At 38.8% G+C, this 21895-nt stretch overlaps 1 protein-coding gene across 2 annotated transcripts; it reads left to right on the plus strand.

The window, feature by feature from the left end:
* The first annotated feature begins 14805 nt into the window (after positions 1 to 14805).
* GTF3C6 (general transcription factor IIIC subunit 6) lies at positions 14806 to 21322 on the plus strand. Of its 2 annotated transcripts, none has more exons than XM_048298435.1 (6): positions 14806 to 14868; positions 15839 to 15919; positions 18202 to 18265; positions 18820 to 18864; positions 18999 to 19112; positions 20679 to 21322. In XM_048298435.1, exons 1-6 carry the CDS (start codon positions 14806 to 14808, stop codon positions 20972 to 20974), a joined length of 663 nt encoding a protein of 220 aa, XP_048154392.1. In that variant the 3' UTR covers positions 20975 to 21322. The 2 variants fall into 2 exon arrangements, with proteins under 2 accessions (XP_048154392.1, XP_048154393.1); XM_048298436.1 differs by having other exon boundaries at positions 19002 to 19112.
* Positions 21323 to 21895: the final 573 nt, after the last annotated feature.

The following is a 21895-nucleotide window of genomic DNA, read 5'->3' on the forward strand; positions in this document are numbered from 1 at the left end:
CCTCTGGACTTGCTCTAACAGGTCCGTGTCCTTCCTGTGCTGAGGTCCCCAGAGCAATTTGCAGGACTCCAGGTGGCATCTCAGCAGAGCAGAGGGGCAGAATTCCTCGCCCTGCTGACCGCACTGCTTTGGGCACAGCCCAGGACAGGACTGGCTTTCTGGGTTGTGAGTGCTCATTGCTGGGTCATGTCCAGCCTCTCATCCACCAGCACCCCCAAGTCTTTTTGGGAGGACTGCTCCTGATCTGTTCATCCGCCAGCCTGGATTGATGCGAGAGTTGCCATGACACAGGTGCAGCACCTTACACTTGGTCTCGTTAAACCTCATAGGATTCCCACAGGCCCACTTCTCAAGCTTGTCCAGGTCCCTCTGGATGGCATCTCATCCTTCAGGTGTGTCAACCATACTGCTCAGTTTTATGTCATCTGCAGATTCGCAGAGGGTGCACTTGATCCTTTCATCTATGTCATTAAAGAAGATATTAATTAACACTGGTCCCAGTATTGCCCTCTGCATTAGAAAGGTGCAAGGTTCTGGTTTGAGTTTGCAAGGTAGCCATAGAAATAAAACTTCTGACTCTTTATTTCCATTAGAAATGGATGTCTGGCTCCACTGTCTAATTTCCATCTATTAAATTTCATTGTCTTACTTTGTGGGCCAAAGTAAGTATTTGGTACTTGTTTTACACTATTAAAACTGCTGCACCAACAAAGCTGTAGAGAGACAAGGAAAAACCAGCGTAGGACTGAACAGAGTTGTAAGTCGCAGTTACAGGACTAAGGTTCAGCTTCTTCTTTGTGTGGACAGGAGTTAACACAGATGTAACAGAACAAGACAAAATGTTCCAAAGCCATCGTTATTGCTCAGAAACTTGGAGCAATTTAGTGCCTCTTCATCATCTGCTTCTTCCAGAAGAGGCACTGGCCTCTGTGCCTGCCAGAGATTATTTATTGAAACACACCATATGACAGCTCCATCAACACACCAGCCACTGTAGCTTTACAGCCACTTCCACTCCCTAAATTTGGACTTGTTTCTTTCGAAGAGGAACTTGCTAAGTATCAGTCAGCTTCACTAGATTCATCTTTAACAGCACTGACCTTAAGAGTAAGGACATATTTAGCCAAATACAAGGTCAGATTTTAAATACAAAGTTAGAACCCAGGCTATAAAAAGGTAGATAAAATACTGTACTTAACTAAAAGATTCCTTCTTAGCTGCTGTGATATTTTGTAGCCAGAACCCCTAACAGCCTAGGCAGCAGTAACATACGTGCTCCATGCTATTTTAGGATGAAACTTAAAACTAACCAGAGGGCCTAAGCCCTTAGGGCTATTCTCTAATGGTAGCCCTCTCCAAACTCACTTCTCTTTATTAAAGGTGCTCTCTCCTATTATTATTTCGTGGTGCTGTTCTAAAGCCAAGATAGTGCTGTTGCATTATCTGAGCGGAGAGGGAAGAATATGTTTTTATTTAATTTTTAAAGCATCCTCAATACTGTTACAATATCCTGCCAGGCACATATCATTAGGTCTACTCATTGTGTGTTCACTTAATTAGACTTGGAGACTTGGGCTCTTTCTAGGCTGCGTCTTTCCTAAAGCTACATTATTAGCTACATTATAGGTAGGACACTCTGCCCAAACCATCTCTCAGCCCAAATTTGCCAGTTTTAAAGGTTTTTACATATATTTTACAGACATGTTCAGATTGTGCAGAATTTTTTCTTCTGATTTGATGATCTAATATTTCATAGTTTCTAATTCTCAAATCTTAAAATCTTATGTAGAGTGAAAATCTGATATAAAACTGAAAGTGTAGATGAAGTTGCTGATTTAAATAAAGGCCTGATTTATTTATTCCCCTAAACTGTTGTGAAGTGTGGGGGGGCTTAGAGGAAGAGGACAGAAAATTAAGAAAATTACCCATTCCCCCTACAGAAGGTGTATTTTCCCTAGAGTGCTGGCATTTATAACAACAAGGTAAAGCTGCAAAGGCTTCAGGGTGTAATTGGTGAGGCTACAGTACCTACAACTGAAGGATACTAAGCACACAGCTGATGGGGCTAGTAAAAGCAGTAAAGCAAACAGACAAACAAACAGCCAGTGTTGTAATTGTCTGTGCTCTTGATTAATATTGGTTTTAATGTTAGTATTTCATTTGTTCAGCTGTGCTTGCACTGGTTTTAGGCAGATAATCAACTGTAAATTCATAGGTTTTAATATTCTAGTTTTAAGCATGGTAAACAGTTTATTTGTAGTTATACTCTGTTGTTAAGTGCCATGACATGAAAAAGCTGAACAATTTATTTTTGTGCCCTTCAGTTCTTCCATTTAGTGTGCTGCTACATAACAGAAGAATACGTTTTCTGATTACCTGCTTTCTTAACATTGTAATCTCTTAAATACGTCATTCCTGAAATATTTAAACTATGCAGACCACCCAGAAGGGCTCAGCAGACAAGAAGTTTCAAACCTATAAATTTCTCTTCAACTGCTCATGTTACTATGTCAAGCAGTAGGTAAGAAATTAACCAACTACTCAAAAAAGCTATCCAGTTTGATTTTTCACAAAGAAAATAGTCCAGAGACACACAGAAACCACATTTAAATTAGCTTTAACAAAACTGTCTTAACTCCTTTTTAAAGAATTGTAATCCAAGTTATTCTTACTAAATTTGGATGACTGCCACCTCATTGAGCCACTGCTCAATTTCTTGTAATAAAGGCGAATTAATAGACAAAAAATAGATGGTTACAGAAACAGATGTTCAGCTTATACTGAATATTTCAAAATAGTCATTTTTTTTCAGTTTATGTGATGGTGACTCAAGAAATTTTTACAATCTCTGTATTCCATGTGTAATACACATTTTACATATAAAGTAAATACACACTGGTATATATTTATATCTATAAATATGGAAAACTATGAAGGACACCTTAAAAATAAGCAGTTCTAGACTACCATTTTTGTAACAATTCCTCAAGTTTTATTATTTTGGGATCCTTAATTTTCAAGATTGTTTAAGACTCTGAAGGGACTTGGAATTATTTTGATTGCTCTATCTGCAAATCTAACCAAATTGCACTCTAGCAGTGGAGCCTGAGCTCTGAGACAGTGTGATGGGAAGTTTCTGTTTTTCCAGGAACCATACATCCCATACAATTTCTTAATGGACCTCTAGCCATCTGCAGAAAAATACATTTTTTATGCATTCTGGGGTGAAATGGGAAGATTTGAAGTCAGGCCTTTTTGCAGATGCTCAATCATTCCTTCCACTGCCTCAGGGACCCTACTGGAATCAGAGGAATGGTTGCTTGTATGCTGAGGAGAATAGAAATGTCACCTGTGTCTCCCCCTTAAAAGGATGTTCCATCCTTAAAAGGACGTTGCCATAAAAAAAAAAGCCATTCGGGATTTTACTGTACTGATAAGCAACCCGGAATACAACTAAATCTGATGTAAACTGAAACCACACAGGAAGACAGACAGCTGTCTCTTTAAGTACTTTTAAGGACCAAGTGGGAAGGAGACATGACCTGTAAGTCTTCATCTTGAGACTTGGACTTCTAGTGAGTCATGGGGACTGCATGCAGGAACGGAAGTGCTTACTCTTTTCACAATCCTGTAAACCAGTTATACAGTATAGAAAGAATGGCATTTACTTCATGTCACAGAAGCACCACTGGCAACTAGAAAGTTAGAAAAGATGGTAACATGGAAAGGCTGAGTGGAATGATCCTTCATTGGTAATCACCCTGATTCCACAATATTATGAGGATTCTTTTGATAAGACAATCTTAAGGCTACATAAGAATAAATATATATATTCTAAATCAGACCAAGAAATTTGAACTACTCACGCTCTTCTGAGTAACCAAAATGACATTGATTAAAGACACCAGCGTAAAGATTGAATAGTGTAGAAGTTGAATAATTTTTTACGTTTTTGCTGTGTCCAGCAGTGAAAATACTCATCATAGTATCTCTTGCTTCAGTGCTAGATTAGGATTAGTTTTATAGTTCCTAAAATTCTTGAGCATGCTTCCTCAAAAAAAAAAAAAAAAAAAAGGATGCAGTTCGGGAATTCCAGAGAAGCAGCAAAGCCAAATAAATGAATCATTTACTGCTGGTCACTTTGTGTATCTGCTAATATGGGGGGAAGAGTTGCTTGGGATAGCAGAGAAGAAGGAAAGAGAAAATTTTTTTTCGCTTCTATTCACAAATTCAGAACTACTGCCTGTTAATTCTGAGCTGATTCGAGAAACTGAAGTAAAAGAGAGATGTTGGCAGTGACCACTTCTCCTGTCAGCAGTGCCAGATCTGGCCATTTTGTAGCTGTTGCCAAACACACAATCCCTTGCCCAGACTGGTCCAAAGCTGTTCTTTCCAGTAGAATCTTTCCATCTGGATTGCTCCCAACATGAAGATGACAGAAGGGTGTTTGTAATCCATGTAATGCTTTGCCTTGCCTTTTCTGGTTTCCAGAGCAGTGCTGGCAGGATAAGCTTAAAGGAACTGAAATGGTGCCAGTTACACATCATTATGTGTTTTAACACACTGAATATAAGGGAGAGCAAGTCTTAGGTGTTACTCTGTAGCTTCTACATGAGGAAAAACTCTCCTCCTTCCAAGGGACTGGGCATGCTTTCATGCACGGTGGAAGTGTACAATATTATATAACTCTTACGTAAAGACAGAAAGTTTGGGGTTTTACCATAGTATCTTCTAAAAAATGATCCTCTTCAAAAATAAAGTAATTTTGTATCTTAAAATTGGTGCCTGGTGTTTTTTTCATAAGAACATACGTATCTAAATGGCAACATAAACTTCTATTTGTTAAAACAGAAGTCTCTTACTTCGTTGCAGGGGATTCTGAACCCATGATAGGTATTAATGATTGACCTTATGGCTAAGATGTTCAAGTCTGACATTTGGATGTCATGTTCAATCCTTTAAGGAGGATAAAGCAAAAATACTGGCTTAAAATAAAGATATGACAGCATAAACTTATGGGCATCTTCTCTCAGCTCCTGTAATTTTGATGCTTAATTACAGTATGACGACCCTGGCAGATAAAGCAGTACTTAATAGCAATCTTCTTTTAAAAAAACTCATTTAGCACATGTTCAGATGAATGTACTTTAGCATCAGTCACCATTCAGTCAGTAACATGTTATCCAGTATAACCTACTCAGAATGCAAGAACTGCAATAAAAAGTTATGAAATTAGTTACAAAAGAAGATGTTAGAAGGTGGTGCACTGGGGAACTAGCACAAATACAACACATGCTTGTAAGAGCAGAAATAGGAACAGAAAGTCCTGAATTAATTATGTGTAGAGCATATTTATGTGTTGCTACTGACTGTAAAAGATGATCCTTAGTGTAAACAACTTGCCTTCAGAATCTCCAAGAGTGCAAATAAAGAGAGCTAAAAAAGTCAATGCCATTAGAATTCACTATTTTCCATTTTCATTATAGACTTGTATAAAGTGCCTTGAGTCTATCCACCATTTGGAAATACATATGAGAAAGTATAAATTATTCTCCTCTAAGAGCAAATCTCTATGGGGAAAAAAAAAAAAAAGAAAAAAAAAATCACATCATCAATAAGTGCTGCTGGGGCATTTTCAGACAGCTAGTAACTCCCTCCAGAGCTGCCTAGGTCCAATTTGGAATTTGAGCTGACAATTGTATCTCCCTCTCTCGATTGCTTGCTATGTTTCACTGCAAATGTAAGTAGTAAGGGATAGTAAGGTCTTCAAGCCTTGAGGGTAACAGATCTTTGGTTTTTTAAAAAAATTGCCCACCTGCTTTTCTAGGGGAAAAAACCCCCAACAAATTAAAATTATTATTTTTAAAAAGTAATCTATCCTGATATACATTAGAAGTCAACCGTGTACACTCATATATACTGAAAATATCATAAGCTTACTGCAAACTAAATCAGACAATTGTCATTAGTAGGTTTATTTTCTTAAAAAAAAAGTGAAAATTTCATTCACAGCAGCTATAAAAATATAGATAAACTCTTTCACACTTCATCTCCTGACCTGCATTTCCGACTAGCTTACAGAGACAGTCATTTCTTTGCTCTCTTCATGCTTTGAGCCAGCTGGATGTAAGACCGGCTTCTTTCCAGAAATCATGTGGCCACATTAGCACAGTTCTGAGCCCAAGCTAATGTATCCTGCTTCACAGCCAGCCTTATTAACTCAAGTTCAGCCACACACAAATTGCAGCTATGCAGCTGCTACTCTGGCTGGTTCAGGGCACAGGCAGAGTGAACCTGTCACTGTCTGCACCCATCCATGTAGATATACCCTCAGATGACCCTAGGCACTGTGTCCTGTAACAAAAGCTAGTTTTAGGATTTGGTTCTCCAATTAATTGCATTTTAATTGCATAATACAAACTATACTGGAAATGGAGTAACAAAATCTTACAGGATATGGTAATGTGAGTTTGTGTTAACATCACAACGGTGTGGTGCCTAAGCTGGTCTATGAACCAATTTAAAAAACAAAACAAAGCAGAACAAAAACCAACAGATTCATACAAATATAAAATATTTTAAGAGATCTAACTGTCATGGGAGAGATTATCATGTTGCATTTCTGTCCTTGCTTTCCAAACACATTATCTATCACACAAGGTGAGTCAGGAAGGAAGAACTACTGAAAGAATGTGGTCAACTGTGACAATGTCCTTCTTTCCACTTTTTGCTTGGTGTTGCTGAACAGTATTCCCTAGTCAGTGTAAATGGTAAATGTACTTTGGTATAGATTCAGGTCCTTCTTCACCATTCATTACTCTTCCTTCCTCTTGAAAATAAAGGCAAGACATGCTGTAGTGGGTCAGTGCACTGGTTTTACACACAACTCCTCAGAATTACTTTTCCAATAGCTTTAAAGTCTTAAAAGTCATTCACAATACTTTTCACAGTCTTCCTACATAGAATTCCTGAAGAGCCCAATAATAGCCTTTCCCAAGAACTGATACCTTCATGAGTAAAAGCAGTAATTGTAAGCATACCAAGTGCGATGATATGTTAAGTGACAATGGGAACTTCACAGGGATTTCCATCTCTTGGGTTTTTATCTGCTGTCATTTATCTACTATGTTGTATTCCTGTGCTTCTCCGTACAAGAGACAGTGGAAATAAATATCTAGAATTAAAAATGAAGCTGCTAAACACAATTTATTGCTCATAAAAGGTTTCACCTTTTGGGTCTAGCTCACTCACTACACCGTCTGCAGCAGTGGCCATTGAGTGAACAACACAAGTACATATGGTGTGCTCCCATCTGTCAGGTCAGTTATGTCCTTGGTTTGACAGGATTTGCCCATGTTGTTATTCCCAGTGGATCCCTCCTTCAAGTATTCGTCCAATCTCCCATTGAGTTCATATAAATTTTTGCCTTTACAAATTTTGGAAAGGAATGTAACAAGTTTGCCAGCTTTTCAGCTTGTCATTCCGAACTGAATTCAAGAGCCTAGACCAGCCATACAGTGAGACAGATCAAAGATCCACCTAGCCAGTACCCTTGTCACCTAAATCAGCCCATAGTGAATGCCCGGCAAAAGCAGCAGAACATGCAGGACTAGCATGCAAAGCTATGTCCTCATTCTTCACCAATCTTTATCTCAGGAGTTCCTGAGACAGAAAATGGTTGCCATTCACCTGCAGTTTTACCATCCAGTTGTGTTAAATCTCACAGTAGGCTTTCATTTTTAGAACCCCAAAAATACAGTACCATCATCTAACTTCAGTGCCTCACTTTCTGTCTTTGTTTTTTTAAGGTTTTTTCCAACAAATAATTTAGAAGTATGTTTCACACTTCAAATTTCCATGAAAATACACGAATAATCACCCTTCATTTTGAAAACAGACCATTTTCTCCTAACCTGTATCAACAATTTTTTCTTTGGCAGCTTAGTTTCTTTTAAGAGCCACAGTCCACTGTAGTCTGTTATGCAAACAGATCTTTTTTTGATGCAAGCGCATCAGCTGCAAGTACAGCAAGATCATTATTTCAGAATGGTTCTTCTATAAAAATAGTTTGAAGCAGATCATGCATGATGGTGATCAAAAATCAAGTCCAGGCCAAGAAGCCTAAATTTTATGGCACCAAAAATTTTAGTCTCATGACTCTGATCAATGTAATGTTTACCTACAACACTCAAGAGTACACAGACAATCTTTTCTCTTTTGTTTTCTGCTTTTACAGTGCCTGATTTTCCTTATCAGGAAGTGTTTGCCACCATCTACATACTACAGTCCTAACAAGATGCATTTCTTATTTGGAATTCAGTTTAACTCTGATTTGTCTCAATATCCTTCAGTAGTACAAAGGGCTGTTTTCACGTTCTCTATATAATTTATATCTGGTGTTTACTCTCCTTCCCTCAAGTGTCTCATATACACAGTATCACGCTATCCCAAATTAAACTAGCTTTTCTTAGTCTCCTATACTGGATTTGGGGGTTTTGGTGTTCATGGAGCAATAGATTTTTAGTAATTCTAGAGATAAACACAGATGGATAACTGAGTCAGTGCATCCTTCTCTTGGTTGTACAACTGGACTTATTTATTGGGCTACTCCACTCTATCCTGCCTCACTTTTGGCAGTTCTGTCCTGTTCTTTGGAGACACAGAATGCATTTATGATTTCACCCACACAGTATGAACTAACACTGAAAAAGCAACACTCTTACACCTTGTAGTGATATCACAGTAAGAAAAAAAAAAAAATGCATATAGTATTGACCCTCAGGTTTCAGCAATATGATTCTTATTTTTTATACTGTGTTAGAAACATTTTCTGCAGGTCAGTGGGCATAACTACACAAGCACTAAACTACCAGGAATTCCAAATTGCTGCCAAGTTACACCTCAATAAAAACCTACTGAGTCAAGACTCTGATGTTTCTGATGCAGATTGATTAATAACTAATATTTATTTCCTGCACTGCAAACCACTCTGGCAGTTCTTGAGGTGCGTAAAAATTGCTTTTAACAGCACTTCACTAACAAGCAAAACAGTGTTCATGTAGATGGAAAACAAAACACAATTCAGTAAAAATATTTCACTTAAAGAAAAAGTAAGCCATGGGAACATTGATCAAAATCAGTGAATAAATATGAAAGAGAAATAACCTTCTGATTTTACATAATTGTATGCAAAAAAAATTCCAAGGGTCATTCATATCAGTTTGTTTAAAATACATTTTAAACAAATACTCTCCTATGAGGAAAAACTGAGAGATTTGGGACTGTCCAGCCTGGAAAAGAGAAAGTTCCAGAGGTACCTTTGAGCAGCATTCCAATACCTAAAGCAACTCTCTCCAGCAAGAGAGCTGGAGAGAGACATTTTACAAGAGCATGAAGACAAGACAAGGGGGAATGGATTTAAATTGAAAGAGGGCAAGTTCAGATTAGATATTAGGAAGAAATTCTTTCTTGTGAGGGCGGCTAGGCACTGAAACAGGCTGCTCAGAGAAGTTGTGGATGCATAATCCCTGGGAGCATTCAAGGCCAGGTTGGATGGAGCTCTCAGCAAGTCAGTCTACTGCAAGGTGTCCCTGCCCATGGCAAGGGGGTTGGAACCCAGGGATCTTTACGGTCCCTTCCAACCCAAGACATTCTCTGATTCTATGAAATACAGACAGGCCAGCTGGGATTTAACAAGAGCTTGGCCCTGAAAAATAATTATTCCTGGTGAACTTTGAAGTCAAGGGCTTTCAGCTCCTTTCAACCCAACAGGAACAAGAATTTCCATCCTGGTATCCCAAATAACTGATGCCAAATTATCTGAGGTCCTGTAAAAGATCCCAAACTTTGACATTTCATAAATTAGCAAGTCAGCTCTGTAGATAGACATCCCATTCTGATCCAGCTGGATAACAACTAATTTAATTTACTCCCTATCTGTTACCACCTGCTTCAGAAGATTGTCACCTGCCACGTTTTACTGGGAGGGATCCCTGTTTTAGAACTCCATGCAGGACACTGCAGCAGTTCTCAGCTTTGCCACGCCACTCTCCTCCTGATCTATCACTTAAATACATGAAGATGCATTCCTTCCCCATGTGAATACAGCACCAAGTTTCTTCAGGGTGTTCCCAAGGAAGGAGCATTTGAAGCTCTGAGCTTGCTGCGTGCAGGAGGCAGCATCCATTACTTTTAACAGCTAAGCTCTTTTTTCCTAAGGAAGACAAGACGAAATGAGTCTCTTCAAGGACTTTTGCAGGAGCCCCATAGAATAAGGCCCTGGAGGGAAGAGGGAGCCCAATAAACCTGGTTAATATTCAAGGAGCACCTCCTCCAAGCTCAAGAGTCGTCCACCCCAATGACTAGGAAGTCAGGCAAAAATGCCAGGAGACCTCTGGGGGTAATGCCAGGAGACCTCTGTGGGTGAACAAGGAGCACCTCCAAACTCAAACACAAGAAGGAAGCATAGAGAAGGTGGAATCAAGGGCAGGTAACCTATGAGGGATACAGAGACATTGTTCAGGTATGCAGGGATGAGGTCCCAAAAGCTAAAGCCCAGCTGGAACTGAAGCCTTTGAGGGATGTCAAAGACAACAAGAAGTGCTTCTGTAGGGGACAAATGAAATACTGAGAAAAATGTGAGCCCACTGCTCCCCCTTCCCTTCCTACTGTACCCCCTCACTCCATTGTTTTAGACTAGACACAGTAAACAGAACCAGCTCTGTACCCCTTACTGTACCTACCCTTCACTGCTTTGTCTAATAGAGTTCCTAGGATTTCCTTACATAATGCCTAAGGAATTCTAGAAAAGACAAAGGCACATATGCAAAGGAAACAAGCACGTGGGATTTTCGTGGGGGTTGGTTTTTTTTTTTTTTTGGTCAGTACCTGTGAGCTGGTTTGGCTTGCAAATTCCTAACTGAAGAGGCTCAGCAATGTAGCTGCAGAGAAATGGAAATCATCTTCTGTAGTACTATCAGCAAATTAACTTTGTCTTTGGGGCCAATTTACCTTTTGTAACTCCAGCTGCAGCCAGAAACACACACTAGTCTCTTAAAAGCTTTCTCCTGCATCTCTCTGCACCTTATGAAGCTGTGTTATGACATTTAGATGTTTCACATGGTAGCATTTTACTGAGTCTCTTCTGATATCCACAGGCAATCACCTTTTGTCATATCACTGCTTTTAGTTATATTTCCAACTGAAAATAAGCCTAGGAACTACAATGCCCTTCTCCTGAGGCTGTCAATTCAGCAAATAGCACAGACACAAAGATTAAATATAAGTTGTGTGTGTATATATGCACACATATGACCTATTATCATTTTTTAAATGCTAAATTCTGTAGTTTCTCACTACATAATACAAAAGGCTTTCAACCAGAGACACTCAGAATCTAAACAGGCAGAAAAAAACACAAGAGCTCAAACAAAGACTCCTATCTTACTCTGTGCTTTTACAAAACATTTAACCTTTTACTTAGATAGACTAGTGCCAGGGCCTCACAAAGAAAGTAATGTGTTCAGGAGGGAATGGAGAAAGGGCACTTCCCTTCTGCAAAATGACTGAGAAGGAATTCCAAACATGAAATAAAAATCAAAATAAAATGGAAAAATGAGACAAAGTAGTAAGCCAGAATTTATTCATTATGTGTTTCAGTGAACTTTCTCTAATTTCCTGTAATGTACCTTAACTGCAACAATGTTTATTGCTAAACAGATAGTCCAAGCCTCTAATCTATGAACTTCCACAACTAAAATTTGCAAACTACGTGGCCCAATAAAATACATATTAACATGCTTGAATTGCAGATGAACCCACAGAAACCAGTGCATCCATACTCCGTACGTAGATCTCAAACACGATCATTTATTTTAAATTGACCATTTAATTCTCACTGACTCAGAATTACCTAAGTGCCACCGAGGTATTGGCCTCTGGCAGCATGCACACATAAATCTGTTCAAGCACTGACAGGACTGTTATCTGACGCCTCAGAAACCCAAAACATGGATCCTCAAGATGTGTATTTCCATATTTATCTCATCAAGCAGTTCAATCTTGCTGGCAGACTCTGAGGACAGTCTCTTTTAAGAGATAAGTTGTTGAAATACTCCTGCCAGGATAGGAAAGACCAAGGTAAACCACCAATACCTATGGCAAATTTAGCCTGACAATGCAGTAATCTCTTCTAAAATACCTTTGGCACTAATGCACCAAAAATTTCCTGGCATCCGACTGCATGCCCTGAATCACGAAAACTGGGAGACTGAGATGACCCTGGATACCACACGCCACTTAGGCTGATATAAAAGCAAATAAATGTACTTGCTCCTTCACAGCAGTTCATGCCAGCCTATGATTTACACAGGCTGATCTGGCACACATTTACATTCCTGTAAGGGCTTTCTGTAGTTTTTAACTATATCACTTCACCTCCTCCCAGCTGTAAAAAGAGAATGATTGTATTAATGTAACATTACAGAAGCACTGACTGTTATGACAATTGATTTATATATATATATATATATATATATATATATATATTCCAAATAGAGCGTTGATTCTGCTTTATTGAGGTAGAATGTTTTTTTTAAAACAACAAAAATTTTATCTAAAGTGAGGCAGACCTGGTGCAAAAACTGCTGAGTATAATGATTAATAAAGAGAAACCAGTAGTTAAGAATTATTAAAAGATTTGGTTTACTACACATGTACTCATATTATACAGCATGAGATCAGCTAGCTAAAGTTACCTTACATCCTTAAAAGTTAGAAGCTCATTAAAAACCTCTGTCAGAAATGCTCAACAAGCTATTAATAATGTTATTTGTCTATCTTGTTCCAGTGGCAGATATCAAATACCCAAAAATTTATTTTTGTCGTCTTCTGAAACTCCTAAATACAGACAATGATACAAAATGTTATTTTAAAATATCTGATAATTAACACTTGTAGTATACCAAACATCTGTTCCACAGCTTTTATTCCCTGCAGTCAAAATTCAAGCCTCTGCAATTTGCCTGGTGAAAAGGTAACACAATCCAGCATCTTTTTCTGTATTTAGAACAATTCCAGATTTATAGGCTGTTTTTACCACAGCAGTATGCAATATTCTAAAACAAGCTCTTAAAAAAAATAATTAAAAATATGAAGCTTAACAGAAAATGAGACAAAGCCTGAAGCCAAATTAAAACCCTGCTAAACTTATTTGATATTATTAAGATCTGTGATTTTTCTAGGAAAAGGAGAAGTGCATTAGATTACACCTATGCTGACATAGTTAAACACTTGGTATGGTGCAATGCTGACATTTATGTTTATCTTATGGAAGTTAAGGAGAGGCTGGAAGAAAATTTTCAGTGATTTCACTTGCAATCAGTTTTTATTTAACATTTTAATTAATGATTTTAACACAATGAGTAGGGAGACACCTTTGATACAAAATAAGAAATACAGCATACTGAAAGAAAATGGGAAATTTACAAAACCAGTATAAGACTTAGAATTATGGAGTGCAGCATTGTAGCAAAATGTGGAATATGTAAAATTTTCTTAAGAAAGGATGTTCTTTAATGTTTGATCTTTGTATACTTTCAAATCTAATCAACAAGAAGGGAGATTTAATCTGTGAAACAGAGAGCAGACAACAAGCTCTAAGTGATGTCCAGATGTTACAAAGACAAATTACTTGTTGGTAGAAATGCCTTGTTAAGCTTTAGGGCCTGACAGGTTTCAGCCATCTCACACCTAGAGGGAGGTTAACAAAGTTGGGAAGAAGGATGTACCATTGACAGCAGACACAAAGAATGCAGAATTTATGGGCCACAAGGACATTTGACAGAATCCCCAAGATGAGGAACAAACTAATAAACCCTACCCAGCAACTGTGCTGAATCAGCTCTGACCAGGTAAAAGGTAATTCTGCAGGGGGAGATCCCAACCACCGACTCATCGACCCAAAAACCCATCGGCCCAAAAGAAGAGAAACACCATGGGACTGATTAGCATGAGAAGCGAGAGAATCATTAACCAAGAGAAGATAAAACACTAATTAATAAGAGAACTATTAAACTTGTAGCAAATGAATACTACTTCCTGTTTGCTGAAATGTATAAATAGTAAAAGGTTTTGATAGTTGTTGTGCTTGATTTGTGGAATTCCACTGGGCACCCAGGCTTGCAGAACTCTGGAAAAAAAATAATCAATGCCTCTCTCGAGTGTGTAACTATTGGCTTATATTGCAATTATTGTTGCAAACTGAGAAACAAATCTGATTTTTGTGGAAAACAACATCCTGCACTTATAGATTAAGACATCTCAGAAACCCTGGTCAGAGGGATGTATTTGATGGGGGGTGTTTGAACGTGTCAAGATAACTAGAAAGCATCATGCAAAGGACACGAGGGGTAGAAACTAACTGTATATTTTCTTATTTAATAAAAGCTTTCTAAACTAATGGTCTGTACCAGAAGGAGGTCATTATTTGTGTTAATAATAAGATGTGTCCGGTAGCCCTTTTCTTTAAAAATAAGGCGGGGGGGAAGACGATATTTTAGGGATCCCCATTTTCCGGTACCATATCTGAGATTCAAGAAAAACTAGAAGAGCTTTCGGGAGTGCCAAAAAGCAGCTAATATTTTTGTTTTTCAGCACCGAGCGGAGGCCAGGGCCGCTCGGTCACCCCGCGCGGCGCTGAGGGAGGAGCGGGGCTGCGGCGGCGGGGCGGGGCCGCTCCGCTCTAAGATGGCGGCGCGGGCCCCACGTGGTGCGCGCTGAGGCGGGCGCGGGGCGGGCGCTGGCGACATGGCGGCGGCGGCGGGCAGCGAGGGCGGGAGGAGCGATGGAGCGGAGGAGGACGAGGTGGAGGTTGGTGGGTGCCGACACCGGGTCGCTCCCCAGCCCTCGGGGAAGGGTCCGGCCCCCCGCGGGGCGTGGCCCGCCCCCGCTCCTCCCGGCCGGCGGGGCAGGCTGGGAGAGTGGCCGGGCACGGACCGAGCGCGTTTCCCTGGGGCTGGCGGGTTTCTCGGGCCCCACAGGGGTCCCGTCCCCAGAGCTGTGTGGGTCTGGCTGTTCTGCTTCGGGCTTCCCGGAAAACGGTGTGGTCAGAAAGCGATCTTCCACGTTCTGTTGCTTCCTGTCGCCATAAAATCACAGAAGCAGAGAAAGGTTTGGGTTTGGAAGGGCCTTTAAAAATCATCTGGTTCTAACCCCCTGCTATGGGCAGGGATACCTTTCACTAGACCAGGTTGCTTAAAGCCCCATCCAACCTGGTCTTGAACGCTTCCAGGCATGGGGCATCCACAGCTTCTCTGGGAAACGTGTTCCAGTGCCACACACCCCCCCCCCCCCCCCCAGTAAAAAAATTCATTTTCATTAATGAAAATTTCAATATCTAATTTAAACCTGCTCTCGATTTAAATCTGTTGCCCCTTGTCCTGTCACTACATGCCCTTGTAAAAAGTCCCTCTCCAGTTCTCTTATAGACCCCCTTAGGTACTGGAAGATGCTGTAGGGTCTCCCCAGAGCCATATTGGTGCTCATTTTTCAAGGGTGAAAAAAGTGCTCCCCCATTCCTAGCTAGGAAGAAAAGGCCAGGAAATTCAGGTGTGAAACAGATGTCGTATGGAGTAGTGGGTCACTACATTTCCGTGTGTATTACAAGAGTTCTGTCTCTTGACAAAATGGAGCACAACTCCAATTTGGGGTCTGTTTATCCTTAAAGTCTGGGTCTTTGTATGCTGTTCTTATCGGTGTAGATTGCTTTCGGGGGTTCTTTTTTCTTTCCTGAGTTCTGTTCTATCTTTCCTGAGCTGTACATTATCAACTTTTCTTGTAGGAGCAACTGGTCATGGTTGAGCTATCAGGAATTATTGATTCAGACTTCTTAGAAAAATGTGAAAACAAATGCAAGATTTTGGTGAGTGATTACAGCACAATAGGAAAGGGGTAAGTTATTATGGATGTGAACAAGGGACTGAGGCTGCTTCTAAATTTCTTGATGTTGATAACATTTAGATCAAATCTTTGATAGAGAATTATGTGTGCTGTATGTGGCTGCATGTTGTTGGTTCTCTTTCAGAAACAGCATAAAGTCTTTGAATATATTATTATGTAAATATAAGGAAACATTTTCAGAAGTATATATAAGCTTGGACCAGTAACTGCTCTGATTTTGCATTCTAAGTTAATTTTTTTTAATTATGTAATTTGCACATTAAAAAAAATTTAATCACACTTCATCAAATAAATGGAATACAGCTGACAGGTAAAGCAAAATATTTAAGATTTTCACTGTATTTACAATGGGGTTTTTTGCAGATGTGTCCTGGCAAGTTCAAGTCTTGTAAAGGATAACTGGGTATTAACCATCTGGTAAACAGTTTTGGATGTTGTTTGCTTCACTGTGAGGTTATTGTAGGAATCTGGTTTCCCTGTCCTATTCCTTTTGAGTTTTTTAATAACTTTATAGGACAGATTTTATTTGCCCTTCAAAACCTGTGTGGACTATGAGAGCTGTATAGATAGTACAAGTACCATTGAGTTGTAAACACTTTCTGAAAGCAGACCTTTATTACAGACTGAAAAGATGGAAGAGAACATCTGAGTTTGCCACTGATCAGAATATATGTGAGTGGTAAAGTCAATTCTGAATGTCTCAAAAGTAGAAATACAATCAAGAGTCATAAAATATTCATCTTCGGATGGATATGCTTTTATAAGCAGGTTTCCTTCCTTGATCTCTTGTTAGGTGTATGATTCACTACTGGTGGCTGAATGGCTACAGATGCTTCAATACTGCTGGTGGGATTCTTTTCAATGTTCTGCTTTGAGATTCCCTTGAAACGTTACTAGTAAAAGGTTATAAAGTATCCATACTGTGTCCTACTTGTATCCAAGTCTACTTGCAGTCACTCACTCCACACTGAGTAAGCACTCCTTGAGACTCTTTGTAAGGGACAACTGTTGTTAAATCCTTAATTAAAGGTGCTGCTGTGTGTTACTCTGTTTAGCAAGTTTTCTGTGGTGCTGGTCACATAAGGGGAAGACAATTCTGCATAGTCCACAAAGGAATGCAAATCAGCCAAAGAAATAAAATTTTGAATATAAACCCCCCATAATGCTATTGCTTAGTACTGATGTGTTATTATTTTTATTTATTTCTTGTAAAAAAACCAAAACAAAACCAAAAAACCCCACAACCTCCCCCCCCAATGTTCTTTATATTAGCTTAATGTTATTGGTGTTCTCAATTTATGTAGAAGAGAATCCCAGAACTTAAATCTTGTTGATCTTGTACTTTGAAACACAGAAATATCTAAGAGGAAAATTGCACAAATTCATATTAACTTGTGTAATATTCTGGATTTTATGCAATTTACCACATAATGCCTTATCTTCAAAACTTTTAGCATGTGCTTGTCTTCATGTCCTGAATAGTTCTGATGTTCACAAGGTACTATCCAAAGTCATTTTGCCTTAATTAGTGTATTCTGTTCAGACACTGATTTTTATCAAAATACACTACATAGGTATATCTTACATAAGAAAAATGGGATCCTGGCCTGTATATTTGGAAAACCTGTGCTGTAGAGGAAGGGAATGAGCTGACAGAAATGCTTCCCTGCTGTTTCACTCCTTGTTTAAAAAAATAAAATAGCAACAATTTCCAACTCCTTCACTATATAGATACACAGTAATCACAGAAGCTTCTGTGACCCTGCAGTGGCATTCCTGGTGCTGATGTAATGCCTTATGCTGGACTTCCTCACCCTGTGTGTTTTCCAAAGGGTTTTGAAAGTTATTCTGCTTTCCAGAACTTACATTAATTGAAGCTTAGAAAATAACATCATCTTCATGCAAACACTTACATTTTTATTAATTTGAAATGGAGGTTACATTAATTTCCTAGAGGAAATAACAACACTTTAACTTAGATAGACCATTGGCTGCAGTTTGATCTAGATTTATTTTAATATACTAGAGCATTTTCTATACAGTTCTATACTAGCTTTTACTGTGATTACTAAAAGAGTATTATCTGGTTTATTTTTGTATTTAATATGCTTAAAGGAACAGGTATGATGAGGAACTGATGTAATCTGGATTCTGCTATGTCTGTCTTTGCTGGTCTTACAGTGAGAAATTCACCTGGGCTAATACAGACCTGACATCTGTGCAATTTTGTCCTTCTTTTTATAGGGAATAGAGACAGAGAGGCCCATTTTACAAGTGGACAGATATGTATTTGCAGGAGAATATGAAGGTAGGAAAAACTGCGTGAATACAATCTCTCCTTTTTCAAGTAACCAAAAGAACTTTCTTAACATCAGGTAGTTTTACTGCAATTGGTCCTGTGAGATGCTGAAATTGTGGGTAGTTGTATAACACCATGTAGAGCAGCAGCAGTCTGAGTTTACTGCTAAATTAACCATGCATCCATGGTACTTCCAGGAAAGTCTGAGTGGAAGCTGACTGTGGGGTGCAACAGCTAGTATTACTGCAGACAAAAATGTGGGATATAAAATGCTATAAAGTGCTTGTTGTCCCCTGTGTAAGCAGGACTGACCTGTTGTGCAATCTGTAGTTCTCTCATTTGCCCTGTGGTGACAACACTGATCTGGAAGAAAATGGTCTGGGGTCCTCCCTTGTAGTGACTTCCAATGACTGTGATACTCCTGTCTGTTCCTGAGTTCCTTAACAGTGCTGGGCTCTGTGAGGGGCTGGAAGTTAGAACATTCTCACAGCTGGGCCAGTGGGCACAGTACCTGCAGCTGATATAAATTAGTCTCTAAAACTTTCTCACTTTGTTTTTCATAGATACCTTGGGAACCTGTGTGGTTTTTGAAGAAAACACAGAGCAAGGTAATTGTTATGATTTGATGTTCTCTTCGTTTCAGTAGCTGGGGAGGTTAAAAATATTTATTTTATTTCAGTTGCTAGTGGAATTCACTCTAACAATTGGGGTTTGGGCATTGTTTTTTCTCCTCTTTTCTTAGTAGATGCAGAAGGCAACCAAAAAGTGCAACTGAAATACAAGTGCCACACAGTGAAGAAGTTGAACATGACACGGACCCTTCTGACAGAAAAGAAGGAAGGAGAAGAGAACGTTGGTGAGTGCTTCTGCTCTTATGCATGTGGACATGGGTGGATTATGCTTGGGACTGTCAGCCTTTACTGAGTGTTTGATTCAAGAGCATGCAGGAAGTTCAAGGAACTTTCTTCTTTAGGCATCAAATATGTATATTTAAATTTCAAAAATTAAATACATTTCTGACCAATGCTGCCTCCAGAAATGTCTAGTAGGAGATTTCTACAAAGAAGTGTAAGAGCAAGGCAAACATACTGGTGCTCCCTGGTATGTTCTTCTGTCATCTAGAAGTTTTGAAATCAGAGGCGGTGTTTAGTAGTTCTTTGTTGATTTTGTTTTTTCCTACTTCCATCACTTTTTCTAATGACTTTCTGAGTCTCTGTAATTATTGGAAAGCTATAATATCCTTAGGAAGATGTTCCATGTCTGTATTACAACTGAACTGTACTTACTGAATTTACACTTAGATGGAAATGAATTTAAATTACTTGCAAAGACATACCCAGAAGACCACTCCTATTGATTTTAATTCTGTAGGCAGAACTCAGGGCTCCTATGTTTGCTTTATCCATTTTTTTGTACAAAAGTCAGTACTTTTACATAACACTGAGTATCCTACTATATATAGCAGTATTCATTAGAACTATTCTACTGCTTTTTGCTGGTTTTTTTCACTCAAGTCAGTGTTACTGCTTCATATTTTAAGAATATATAGCCAATTTACCTTAAATATGAGTAGTCAGCTGGACACGGGCCATAGGAGGCATAAAATGAAATGTCATCTGGAATCTAACTAAACATCAGCATTCTTATCAATACCATGTACCACTTCTCTCCATAGAAATAATTATGTAATATTAAATTGAAACTATTATTGTGATAGTATAGGTAATATTAAATTGATACTACAGAGTATTTTGCTTAATATCAAGGCCTTTTTATTCTGGGGCAGCAATACTGATGATAATTACTGAAAACCACTTTGTTTCTATGGGATGACAGAAATTTAACTTGTGCATACAAAGTAACTACAACACCTTGTGAATTGGCAACATGTACTGAGTAAAAATCAAAACGGGAGTGGAATCCTGTTTCTGTCTGGGGTGGTTTCAATCTGTTGTTCCAACTTGTGTTGGAACAACAGATTGAAACTTGTTGTTACATTTGTGTTAGAGAGTGCAAGAACTTGTGTCCTCTCTCTGTTGTCATTACCTATTGCCAGAAGGTCTAATATTTAGGTGAACAAACATTCTATTCTCTTCATTGCATTCGTGAAATATTTTCTCTGCATTTTGATCTATGCTTAAGTTATTTTAAGAGTCTAAGGGTGACATCAGACACCTAAATACAACAGGAACTGCCATACTGGATCAGAGCAAAGCTCTTTTTAGTCCTGCATTGTATTTCTGACAGTAGTAAATGAGTATGTGAAAAGTAATAGGAGAGGGACAAACACGTCTTTCTATAGTAAGTAGTTCTTTTACTTAGATCTTGGTCAGGCTCAGCCTAAATAGCAGTGAACTTAAACTAAGAAAAAACTGCTGTTAACTCCTTTTGTCACTAATAGAATTTTCCTCTTTTGAATCAGGTGGAGTAGAGTGGTTACAGATCAAGGACAGAGATTTTTCCTACAGCAGGCCTAATATGATTTGCAGTTTTCTGCATGAAAAGGATGATTCTGAGGAGTCAGGTCAGGCCCAAGATAAATTGGCTGAAGAGTCAGAGGGAGAGGTGAGTGGCAAAGAAAATTCTGACATGAAATGTGACCTGGAGAAGCAGGACACCTTGGAAATAGATGCCTCTATTCCTCTGCCTGACAGCTCTGCTTCTGGGGCAGAGGAATCTCCTTCTGGAAGTGCTGCCTTAGAGGATGTACCTCCATGATATTAACTCTGATCTTTCCATGATTTCTTCACAGAATTAATGGGCCAACTTTTATAGGCCATTACATTATTTCCACTTTATCTGAAAAATGAATAGTGGAAAAACACATTGTGTTCTTGTGCATTGCTTTTGTGTTTGAATTATAGTGGGAAGGGCTTAAGTGTTTTTTAAAATTACTGACTGGAAATGTATGTATTCCTACCTCAAAACTGAACAAGTGGAAATGGTTACATTATTAAAAGAAACTCCTACATTAGAAAAATGTTGATGTATTGTACAGTCTGGAACATTTTGTAAAAAGAAAGAAACATCATTGTTTAAAATAAAGTCCTAAACTTTTCAAGTATAGCTTCACTTGTGTGTCATATTGAGCTGCTCTGGTACTGCAGTTATTGAAACAAAATAAATCAAGTAAGTGTGGCTTTTATTGACTGAATAGTCATCAGATTGCTTAGTTTAGATTCTCTCTAGTGTCCTTTTTCTCCTTGATGGAGTTTAGAAATCTTTCATGTGGGAAGGGACTTTAGGTGGTCTCTCATCTAGCTTTCTCTATAAAATAGGGTCAACACTGAATTCAGGGCAAGTTGCTCAGAGCTTTGTCCACTCAAGTCTTGAAAACCCCTGCAAACTTGTCAGCAAGTGAAATCGCAGTCTTGAAGAGGCATCTGTCACTCTCCTTCCCCCATTTTCTGTATAATATAATGTGTGTTATACAAAAGGAAGTGTGATCAACCCCTTTTTCTTTTTCCTCACAGTAACTTTTTGGCTCTAATCTTCCTCTGTGGCATTTTTCTGAAGGGTTTTTTACTTAAGATCCTGTACCTATGCATCAGTGGTTCCCAGATTAGTCCATGTGACCACATAGTGGTGCCTAGCTAGTCTGTGGGTTGATTCTGCTACATCATTTATACTGCCACACAC

The sequence above is a fragment of the Corvus hawaiiensis genome, chromosome 3 (genome assembly GCF_020740725.1).
Source record: "Corvus hawaiiensis isolate bCorHaw1 chromosome 3, bCorHaw1.pri.cur, whole genome shotgun sequence".
NCBI lineage: Eukaryota > Metazoa > Chordata > Aves > Passeriformes > Corvidae > Corvus > Corvus hawaiiensis.